This window comes from Thermoascus crustaceus, assembly GCF_041956765.1.
Source record: "Thermoascus crustaceus strain CBS 181.67 unplaced genomic scaffold VTN00scaffold_9, whole genome shotgun sequence".
Taxonomy (NCBI): domain Eukaryota; kingdom Fungi; phylum Ascomycota; class Eurotiomycetes; order Eurotiales; family Thermoascaceae; genus Thermoascus; species Thermoascus crustaceus.
Genome location: NW_027192535.1, coordinates 105,625 through 117,170, shown reverse-complemented (window position 1 = coordinate 117,170; position 11,546 = coordinate 105,625). Strand labels below are relative to the sequence as shown.

Sequence of the window (11,546 nt, the reverse complement as noted above, 5' to 3'; positions counted from 1 at the left end):
AGCTTGAAAACAAGGAGAGCCTATAGAGCTCAAAAGCCCTATGCAGATAGGCAGGCTAGGGCGAGGAAAAGGTCAAGAATGATTATAGATGGGGGTCTAGCCCCAGGGACTAGATAGGGGCAATAATTCTCATTCTGAACCACCAGTTCAGAATGAGAATTGCAGCCCAGGAATCAGGGTCTATCATAGCCGGAAGGCTCCATATGGACGTTAAACTTGATTAATAATAATAATAATAGGTAGGTACTTGGCAGGTATGGAGGATTTCCGATAGATCCCTGTATGTTGCGAACTTTAGTATCTGAGTTGTGGGTCCAGGGGAGTTTCCTATCTGCAGAGTCTCTGCAGAATCCTTGGAGCTTTTGATTGGAACAATCTTAGGAGAAGATCCAGCATCCGTCCGTCGATAAAAGGCTCGCTTGGGCCTCGAGTTCGTTATTGATCCCATCACGATTCACCATGACAGCCGTTCCCCGCGCTCTAGCGAGGCTGCTAGGTCAGTGCTAGCCTCCGGGCCGTTTTCCCCATCGACACTAACGGAGGTTCCTGCACGCTCCTGAAGCGGGATCCGCTGCTGATCTATGTTAACGTCTCACGTACCTTGTCAAAATTCTATAGATGGTAATTGCCCCGGCTTCTAGAGAGTCTAGACATAACAGCAGCTGGACTAACTCACCGTTTGCCGGTCGATATCATTTTAAGGAGTGACTGTGCTCTTGAACGTGGAACCGAGGCACTCGGGAAGTTCCACTTTGCGGAAGGCCTCAAAACAGGGCCTGATATGAACGAGAAAGACACGGTACTAGCTACATCTGATATTGCCGTGCAGGATCCCGAAAGTTACTATACTGGATAGGGAGGAACTGGACCGGAATTATGATGACGACTGCGGAAAAGATCTGGCATTTCCGATTTTTAGGGCTTGACTGCGATAGCCCACAACACGTATGTTTGGCGTATCCCCGCAGATGCTGAATCATAATTGACCGTAGGTCAACATCCAATCCTCTGCTACCGGTACTAATCCATCTAATGCTTGTCGAAGTGCCAATCTCCGGAGCCTCGGTTGCGCTAAGAGACCGCATATTCTTAGGGGAGGACCCGACGAATAGATAAGTACGGAGTTACTGCAGGGGAGGTATTCCACTACATGCTTTCCAGAGCTGTAGAACGAAAAGCCTGGTGTTCAAAATGATTACCCTCACGCAGGCAGGCAGTCAGCTGCTGTGGGGGGTCTGCTTCCTCCTAGTGACCAAGCTATTCTGGGAGCTATTCTTCTCCCCTTTGCGATCCTTCCCCGGTCCTTTCATAGCCACATTCACCAATATATGGCGCGCAGTAGCTGTGTTCCATGGCCGGGTTGACCGGACTCATCTCGAACTGCACCGAAAATATGGCGCAGCAGTGCGGATCGGTCCCAACTGCATCAGTCTGGGAGATCCGAATTTGATCAGAACGGTCTATGCGACGAAGAATCCTTGGAAGAAGGTGTGCAGCCGATTATTCTGAAAAAAGAAATTCTGAAGCTGATGTTTATTACAGAGCGACATGTACCGACCAAATGACGTTCTCGTCAACGGTCAGCGGATCTCAAACATCTTCAACACGCAGGATGAGGACTGGCATAGCAAGTACATGCGGCCTATCCGGAGCTTTTGGACGATGACCAAAGTCCTTGATCTAGAGTCCCTGATCGACGAGACTCTGGACAAGTTTGTGAAGAAGATAGATGCCAAGTTCGTGGACGGGGCGAATGCCGGAAAAGTCTGCAAGGCGGATGACTGGTTGGCTTATTGTATGCACTCTGTCAAGGAAGATACATGAGGAGACTATTGCTGATTATACAACAGTCGCATGGGATGTCACCGCGAATATCAGCTTCGGTCGGCATTACGGGTTCATCGACCAGGAAAAGGACGTGGACAATCTGATCATCGACTCAACCAAGGGCCTCTTTTACTTTGCACCGGTATGCAGAAGATCTCTAGTTACTTCAAGACATCCAGCCCCCAGATCGTGCGATATATCCGATGGACCCAGACAAAGGCCGAACTTCCCACTCATTAATCTGCTAATGCATCTGCGCAGATTTCTCAAATCCCCTGGATCGACTACTTCCTCGACAAGAACCCCATCGTGCGCATCGGCCCCAAACCCACCCTCACCGGCGTACTCTACGCTTTTGGAGTCGTGGCCGAATACCAGGCTGAGATGAAAGACCATACAAAGCATGAAAAGAACGCCTCTAAAAAAACCTCCCACACTCTCGACAAATACGTCCAACTCAAAAAGACACACCCAGACCTAGTCGACGACAACCAGATCGTCAACTGGCTGATGCTCAACATCCTCGCCGGCGGGGACACCACCTCCGCCACGATGCGCGCCGTCGTGTACTACCTGTCGAAGAACCACACCGCGTACGAGAAACTGGTTGACGAGCTCGACCACGCGCAGCTCTCCATTCCCGCCCAGTGGAGGGATATCAACGGACTGCCGTACCTGGATGCTGTCATGCGCGAAGCTATGCGCATCAACCCGGGTATCGCGATGATTTTTGAGCGTGTCGTCCCTGAAGGCGGGTTCACACTGCCTGACGGCAGGTATATCCCCGCTGGCAAGAAAGTAGGCATCAACCCGGCCGTTACAAATCGCGATCGGGAAGTCTTCGGTGATGATGCGGACGTCTTCAACCCGGACCGCTGGCTGCGAAAGCCGGAAGAGACCCAGGAGGCCTTCAATGCCCGATCAAGGCGCATGAAGGATGTTGCGGACTTTGCGTTCGGCGGAGGCGGCCGCGTCTGCATGGGTCGGTATCTGGCTGTGTTGGAGCTGTATAAGCTCTTTGCGACGCTGTATAGTTTGTATGATGTATGTCAACATTTTCCGTGGAAGAAGGAATGCGCAAACTGACAGTCTGGTCTAGATTCGACTCGTAGATCCATCCCACGAATGGACATACCGCAACGCCTGGTTCGTATACCAGTATGACATCCCGGTTATCGTTAGCCGGAGAGTCAAGGCATAGAAAAAATAGATAGCCTCCTCTAATTCCAGACGAGGAAAAAGAAACAAGAATTGAATAGAATATACGCTTCATAGAAAACTAAAATGTGTACATATTACAGAAAAAGGAGAATGAAGGTGGAATCTAGATAAGAGGCTACCAACTGACCCCCTTCATATGCAGACTGTGACATGGATTATTGCAGTTATTTGAAGTCTAGTGACTTTGTTAAGAAAGCCGGAAGCCCCGTAAGCCTTATACAATCTTTATCTAGATCTAGAGTTTAGTCAAGCTAAGGCCACCTTAAGGGCGCTATATATCTGCGTCTATGTAAATCCCTTGCGATGATAAGGCAAGACCAGCTATGTTGGATGTAGTAACAAGGCCTAGCCTGGGAGTAAACCCTACAATACAAATAAACTAACCCCAAGATAAAAGAAAAGAAAACAAAATTAAAGTAAGATGCTGTGTAACAAGTGTTTAATAATACCTAATTGATATAACTAGTCGATAAATGTCAAGTGTTTATACCACGTGTTGTTTTCCACGAAAAATGTTGCAGCCTTAAGCTTATCTACTCTTGTACCTAGTTCTGTACTCCAGAAACGTACTACTGTACCTCACTCGCCTAAACACACTACTATATGGCACGGCATGTTCTCCAACAGATCAAGGACAACCGCCCCTTGCGCGAAAGCTCCTGGGATCAATTCCTCTCTTCTCCTCTTCGATTCCTCGCACGTTTTCTTTATTACACTTTATTCACCACTCGCCCACAGAACCTCATCTCTTCGTTGAAAAAGGATGGGGTCCGAATGGTTTGCATCTCCGACACCCACACACAACACCTACCCCTCACTCTCACCATCATTATCCCAATTGCCGCCGGAGGGAGGGGATCTCCTCATCCATGCAGGCGACCTAACACAGTCCAGGACGAGAGAGGAACTTAACGCGCAGATCGCATGGCTTGATTCCCTACCGGGATATTAAGTTCAAGGCTGTCATCGCGGGGAATCATGAGTTGTGCTTGGATCCTGCTTATCAGCCTGGTCGACAACAACGTCGAGGATGGGAAAGGGAAGGGGAGGCCCTTGATGAGGAGGAGGAGGAGCCCATGGACTGGCGATGGTCGATCTATCTACAGGATAGTTCCGTCGCTCTTGACATCCCTCTTGACGGTCAGGGTGGTCCTACAAGAAGAGTGAAGCTTTACGGCAGCCCTCGCATCCCTCGCCACGGGTTCACCAGCGTTTTGTTGATAATCCTGATCTTGGCGATCCCTGGAAAGACACCATCCCACCCGACACCGACATCCTCATTACGCACGGCCCGCCGGCGTGTCATCTCGACGGTTCCAGTGCTGGGGTACACCTCGGATGCAGCTCCCTCCTCCGTGAACTCTGGTCGAAAAAGAACCGGCCCTTGCTGCACGTCTGCGGTCATATTCATGCTGGGTACGGGGTTGAAGTGCTTCTCAGGGATCGGTGTCAGGAGGTGTATGAGCGGATTATTATGGGCTCGGTGTCAGGAGGTGTATGAGCGGATTATTATGGGCTCGGTGTCCGATGGTCTGAACGGGTGGGTGGATCTGCTTCGGATGGTTTGGTGAGGACTGGTGAGGATGGTTTCGAGAGGTGCTTCTCGACTGGTACATGGTGATGGCAAGGCATCGAGCGGTCAGGCTATTCTGGTGAATGCGGCTGTTGTCCAGGGGTTGAGGGATACCGAGAGACGGGAGCGGTAGTTCTCGTTGTGTAGTATGGCTTCTCTGATATACTGAAGAAAAGTTAACGTCTTGTCTTGGTTCATATCAGAAAATAAGGACTAATCAGTGTGCCATGGCACCTTTTAGTCTGACAGTTTACTTTCCCAACATGCCACCCATTAATACATACATAGCCCTTCCGTGAAGCCTTAGAAAAACAGCTACCACTGCGCCCCCTGCCGATACCACTCTGCAACCACATCCTTCTTCTTATTCTCCTCATCCTCATCACTCAAGTAGCCCCTCAGTGCGCGCTTCCTCCTTGCAGACATGTTCGCATGCTGCTGCGCAGCCAGCCTCTTGGCGACTTCGTTCGCCTCAAACAAACTCACAAGCCTTCTCTTCCGCTTTCCTGATCCTACATCCATCTCTGCCTTCTCGCAGCAGAGCTCATACACGGTTCGTCGTTCGGTCTTGAGGTCCTTGGGGTGTTCACGAACGAAAATCTCGGGGCTACGCTGTACAAGAGGCTGACTCTCCTGCAAGGGGTCCTTGAATGATGATGGCCTCTCGATTGGGATACGTGGCTGCCGCGAGGTGACTTCACCAACCCACGCCTCGGCCGCAAGATCCGCAGGAGTGCTCCCCGTCGCGTTTTCCCGATACAGCAAGTCTGGGCGGCGGTCCAGCATCAGCTCAAGCATCTTGGGGAGCTGCAGTCTCACAGCGTCATGTAGCGGAGTATTCCCTGCACCGTCAAGTAATTCGAGGTGCTTTTGTCCTGTACGTTCGGCGAAATCAAGTATCACGCGGAGGACATCGAGTTGCCTATCCAACTCCTGGTTCATGTTCATGTTGTCGCGGCGACGGAAGTACCTGGGGTGGCACCTTGAGCTTGACTGATGTATCCAACGAGCAAGCGGTGTCAGGGAACCCGGTTTGTCTGAGGAACGTTCAATTAGGAGAGATGGGACAAGGAGAGGGTCGAGGAGGTCAAGGAATATTTGTAGATTCTTGGCCTCGTCACAGGCTTTGTAGCCGGGACTCCAAAGGAGCAAATGAATTAAGTTGTTGCCGTTGCGGTCGCGGACTGCCTGGTTGGCTCCTGCTTCGACGAGAATGCGAGCAAAACGGGCGCGGCGCAGTGCGTAAGCGAGGGAGAGAGGTGTGTAGCCATCTGCAGACTGGGTTTCCAGGGAAGTTGGGACATTCTGAGCAAGATATTTGACCAAGCGCTCGGACTCGTCTGTCTCCTGAGAGAGGACAGCGCAGTGTAGGACGAGGTCACCTAAGTACGTCGTTTTGTTAGCCCTCCACTCGGAAGAGAAAAAAGATATACACTAGGTTGCCATATCTTTCGGCACCATGACTTTGCAGCCACTGGAGGGTACCTGACAGACCCTAGACAAAAGCCTGCCCGGATTGCAATATAGCAGAAACGGCAAACTAAGCCGCTTGAACAGGGGGGGAGGGAGGGGGTGCCAAAGTATAAGGCATAGATATCACATACCGCTAGACCCAAGCCAAGTCGCGAGAGACCGTTCGACACCTCCTTTTGCTTGCGCAAGCTGTTTCACCCGCTTATCGTGCTTATGAGTAGCTGTGAACTCTGTATAATAGCGGGCTGGCGCAGTGCTCAGGAACCACTCCACGCTATTGAGACTACCCTTCAAGGCAGCAATAAGTAGGGGCGGGTGCATATCCAAAGGCTGCGTCAGCCTTATTCCTCGTCCTGCAGCCGCCCAATCTGCTCGCTTCTTCCCATAGACCGAGAGGCCCTGGTAGTACTTGGGCTTTTCCTTGACCTCAACGCCACTCTTTTCGACAAGTTCGTCAAGCCGGATACCGGCCCCGGTGCGCCTGATGAGCTCCGTAAGGCAGCGCAGGCGGCTGAGCTCTATGGCGAACTCAAAGTCGGCTTGAGAGACGGTGTAGATGCGGGAGGACTCCTCAGTATCACCTGTAGTTGAGAATTTTCTCCCGAGCTCGAGCAAATAGACAAGCAAATCAATGTTGTCCATGAAAATCGCGTACTGTATGAGATTTCCTGGGCGGAGATTACAGTGTCCGCCAGAGAGCAGCACTCTTTCATCTTTTGGAATGAAAGCCGATGCTGAACAGCTGTATGATAACACATCCAGTGGCGTAACCTGGCATTTCACCTGGTTTGCTACCTCGCCTACATCGTGGATGGTAAATTGATCATCAATCACCTCGCTGTAGATACGGATTCCGTGGTCGTCTGAGGTCAACTCCTCGTCACTGTTGTCATCGTCGTCGTCGTCGGTCCTCATATTGTATCTCTCGCGACCCTTGGGTTCTTTTGGCTGGTACTGGATACGAACGATCTCAAGAATAGCTTTTGCAACACCCAGATGTCCTCGCAGAACTGCGACGGTGAAAGGCGAAAAGGAGCCACTGTCGCGTACGGAAATTTGAAGAGGAGTTTGGTCATTGTCCGGACCCCACATTGACAGGGTGAGAGATTTGATCGTCGTGAGGTCACCGCGCCACGCTGCTTCGAACCTTTCGAGAGATTTAGCCATCTATCAGTTGCAGGGGAAAGGACTTGGCTGATAGGGGGAAATGAAAAACGCGAAGTGAACTTACAGTTTCATGTAGCCCTCTCTCCTGATATCTGTAAGATCCGGGACTTGGAAAGTGTGTGAAATCTTGAAAGGTTTTGGCTTCCGGGGTTGATAGCTGTATGACTGCTTCTCGGGAGGTTCTCGAGCCTCTGGAAATAGCTCCACAAACTTCTTAGCATTCTTTGCAAGCAGAGCGGCCTCAAGCTTCTCAAAGTTGCGAATGAGGGCCTCCACGGCGGCCTTCTTCTCCTCCAGGCCCTCACGGGTCTCAGCTTCTGCTGCCCTTTTTTCGTGCTCTCTCTTTTCATTGTCGTACTTTTTTCTAGCAGCTTTCAAAGCTCTTTTCGCGGTCCACAACCGGTACGTCTTATCTTCAAGACCATTGAGATAGAAGTTATCATCCGGATCAAGTGGCTCCGGTGGAGTCGAATCAAACTTCTCGCCTTTATACTCCCGCAACTGCTGAAGGCGGTCTTGGACGCAATCTAATAGCGATCTTCCCGTCTTGTAGCTGTAAGACCCCAGTGCATAACTGACCTCATAGCCTTCAGTCGTCAGAGTGTTCGGATCAGCTCCACGCGCCAATAGTTCCAGGGCGATCAAAGGCTGCTCAAGCTCGACTGCAGTAACCACAGGCTGGGAAACAGTTTGACGGAAGTTCTTCTCATTTTGTTCAGATGTAAGGTTGTTTATACCGTCAATCTTCGCGCGGGCGGCCTTCACAAAGTCGCTAAACTCGACTGCCGGTGTTGCCCCCGCGTCGAGCAATTTGACGGTGCCAATCGCATTCTTTGCGCATACAGCTACCATAAGAGCTGAGCGACCGTTCGGTCTATGTAGCCAACCACTGACGGCAAGGTGATTGATCGCTCGCTTGACAGCAGGTTCATCGTGCTGGAAGAGGACGTCCAGGAGCTCTGCTTTCGTGGAATCTGCCACAAAGTAATGTAACGGTGTGAGCTGACTGGATTCTGCTTGGGCGGAGGAGGCTCCCAGCTGCAGGAGCTTCGCCGTCATTGCCTTTGCCTTTTGGAGGGGCAATTGAAGTGCCAGAACGAGAGTAAGGATGGCGCCGATCGGGTCGTGGTTATACGTATTCACCAATTTAATTGGTAGGAGTACGTCTGCGCCGAAAGAGGAGACGAGTTCCTCGACCACTTCGACGTGGCCATGCACAATGGCGAGGTGCAAGGGAGATGTTTGATTATCCCAAGCCAAGACGTTAATATCGTAGATATCCGGCTCGGCTTCGTTCGCGTCCTCGGGCAGATTACCATCATTGGCTTCTTTCTCGTCTGGCTTTTCGATTTTGACAAAAGAGCCTGTGGTGTTTGAGCGGGAGCCTGCATCTGAGTCGTCTGAGACGTCGCTGAGGAGCTCATCATCGTCGTCTTTGCCTGCCTCTCCTGCCCCTTCTTTGGCATGCTTTTCTGCCTTCCTTCTTTCTTCCTTGAGAATTTCATCTTTCTTAGCCTCCTCGGCTTCGTTCTCTTCGCTCTTGGTAAGAAGGATCTTGACGATTTCGACACTGCCTCTTGCAGCCGCAAGGTGGAGCGCCGTCCGGCCGTCCGCCAAACGTGAGACCAACCGGGCGCCGTGATCAACGAGACACTGCACGATCTCTGGCGTGGATGTCATGCATGCAAGATGCAGCGGAGTCCTTCCTGTGTAGTCACGACGATTAGGATCAGAGTCCTCTTCCGCAAGCCAAGCCTTGACACCCTCGAGATCGTGGTCGACGATCGCTTGGCAGAGGCGCGATGTATTCCCAACATAGGCCATTTCTGTCCAGTCTGTCTCTGTGATGGGGTGGAAGCTCCCAATTGCTTGACGGCCTGGGTCATCCTTGATGAAGGTAATGTCCCCAGAGACATAGATCTTGCTTTCTTCTTCAGCAACTTCTTCCTCCTCTGGCGTAACAGGCTTCGGACAGGAACCACAGCAATCATGAATGACGTCTTCTGCATTACCAAAGAACGCGGGGTGTCGGTGAAGATTGACCTCTCGATCCTTGGGTTTGTTCCACTCTGCGTTCAGCAAAAGGTCCTTGGTGTATAATAATTTCTCGATCTTCCTCGCGTGGAACTTCTCCCCGTAGGGAATTGTGAAGGTATGATAGTCGGACACGTCGTCCTGCTCGACCCATTCGGCAATTTCGTCCTCCCAATCATTCTTGATGTTGCCCTTCAACTCGCGTGAGTAACGGTAGCGTGGAGGTTTCTGCGGTCGACCGCGCTCCTCCCGTCGTTGCTGGAGGTAGGCATCTCGGTCCGAAGATTTTGGAAGCTTCTCCAGAATCAGGAGGCGAGCTAGGCCAACCGTCCTTCCAAAACTTCGCTCGAAGATCGTCTGGAGAATGTATTAGCGACCGTAATCCTGCAGCTATATGGGGACTCTCACGGGGTCAATGCGGGAACGATCCAAGTGTGGCCAAAACACCTCGAATCCGCGGTGGGAGTACTTGGAGAGACGACTCTCGTAGCTGGGGGACCGCCTCGAGAGATCGATATGGTTGATCTGTGTGATATATGCGGCGAGTGCACGTGGAGCAAGGTAGACCTGCTGGCCGTCATAAGCTGCACACGAGCAGTCGACATCGAATCCCGTGAGGATCTCTGCAATCGATTTGTAGATGCGGAGGACTATCTGGACGTGGCGCGTTGGGTATTGAGAGACAATCGTAATTGCGTTTTTGGTTCGAATGGTCGTCGTCTCGTACAAGATCGAGTCTTTGATCTTGGCCTCTATCTGCTTGATCTTCTCGATTGCTTGTTCCTCTGTCAGTCCGTACAGAAAGAGGTCGACATCGGACGCCGGCGCAAAGGTCTCATGGTAATATTGGCGGAGACCCCTCTTCGAGCCGCGGTGTTCCTCAGGCACCGGCAGAAGAGAGGTCACCACGGAGCTTCCCGCAGCGACAACATTGCTCCAGTCCAGATCACTCAGCGAGTTCTCGCAGAACAGATTGAAATTGGTCTGGAACTCCTTGAAGGTCGAAACCACAGCGGGGGAACCGTTGGGCTTGCGATCCTCATCCTTCAGAGGCATGATGTACTTCTGCTTCAGCTCCTCTGGCTCGGACGCTAGATCGCGTGCGCGGACGCGGACATCTGCTGACTGGTCCGGACCATAGAGTGGAAGGATGTTGAGGGTGTTGTCCTGCAGTGCTGGATGGGACGGTTCCTGGGCAAAGAGCTTCCGCGCAACGGCATCATAGTCATTGTAGGGCTTGAGGAGCTCCACCATCGGGGTATCTGGATGAGATCTGACATGATTCAGGAAATCCTTGTGCTTTGCAGGAAGCGGAGGGAGGGTAAGCGGAATTTCCGTGGGGTCTGCGGGAGGAGCCATAGCGTGCAACCAGTGCGCTGAAAGAGCAGGCAATGATAGCAATTGGAAGAGAGAAATGGGAACTCGAGGGTATCTTTTTGCTGCAGGTAAGAAAGGTACACAGGCAAGAAGAAAGTCTGTCCCTTTCTCGGGGACTTTGAGCTCTTAAGTAGTCGATTTTGCAACTGGCGGCATCCCCAGGCGTTGTTGTGATGTTCAGCAGACTGCCGTTAGTGTAGGCTGCAGGCGGGCCAGGCCCGCCGCTGCGCAGGCACCAGCCCTAATCTCCGCCGATAAAGTGGGGGACAAAGTCCAGCGATCTCCACGAGAACACGAGGCAGCGATGGGCTAGAGCAGGCAGAAGTGCGATGCAATCTTATTTGGACCGGATGCCTGCCATGGTCTATCTCTGCAATTGTGCGGTGAGTCTCCTTTTGAGATACGATAGAATACAGACATTCATTGACTTCAAGGTTTGGGACTATACCTGTGCATTCATTCTCGTCTCCAACCTTATTGCTACATTCAATCGAAGAATATACCTAAGTACCAACACACATATAAACACAGAAACTTTGAGACCAACAAGAAGTAAATTTAGGGTCAACTCAACTAGCCCACATCAAGAGATACGAAAAGCAGCGAGCGACAGATCCATTTAGTAGTGGACAAGAGCTATGATCTATAGCATTTGCACCTCTTTGATGGCTTAGGAGATGTTGTATGGTAGAGGTTCTGGCTACTAATGGCACAGGTTTCATCGCATCCCAAAACCCCTGAACGCGCCTAATAAAGAAACTAATATCTTTCTCTGGTTGGAAGCATATGGCCGAGACACCAGACCTGTGCATATAGAACCTATGCATAGTAGGATGAGGTTTGTTTCGTACTGATCTACCGAGGCCCCTAGAGT

At 51.3% G+C, this 11,546-nt stretch overlaps 3 protein-coding genes across 3 annotated transcripts; 1 reads left to right on the top strand and 2 right to left on the bottom strand.

Annotated features, from left to right (window-relative positions):
• Nucleotides 1-1,191: 1,191 nt before the first annotated feature.
• Nucleotides 1,192-3,028, top strand: VTN00DRAFT_10068 (uncharacterized protein; the record flags this gene model as incomplete). Its single annotated transcript, XM_069426683.1, has 5 exons — nt 1,192-1,488; nt 1,543-1,795; nt 1,851-1,969; nt 2,089-2,871; nt 2,927-3,028. 5 exons carry the CDS (start codon nt 1,192-1,194, stop codon nt 3,026-3,028), a joined length of 1,554 nt encoding a protein of 517 aa, XP_069283830.1.
• Nucleotides 3,029-4,011: 983 nt separating this feature from the next.
• Nucleotides 4,012-4,459, bottom strand: VTN00DRAFT_10067 (uncharacterized protein; the record flags this gene model as incomplete). Its single annotated transcript, XM_069426682.1, has 2 exons — nt 4,012-4,200; nt 4,256-4,459. The coding sequence occupies 2 exons, from the start codon at nt 4,457-4,459 to the stop codon at nt 4,012-4,014; spliced, it is 393 nt and encodes a 130-aa protein (XP_069283829.1).
• A 477-nt stretch (nt 4,460-4,936) lies between these two features.
• VTN00DRAFT_10066 (uncharacterized protein) lies at nt 4,937-10,654 on the bottom strand (the record flags this gene model as incomplete). The annotated part of the gene is made up of 4 exons (XM_069426681.1): nt 4,937-6,003; nt 6,226-7,241; nt 7,326-9,652; nt 9,704-10,654. The coding sequence occupies 4 exons, from the start codon at nt 10,652-10,654 to the stop codon at nt 4,937-4,939; spliced, it is 5,361 nt and encodes a 1,786-aa protein (XP_069283828.1).
• Between the last annotated feature and the right edge of the window lie 892 nt (nt 10,655-11,546).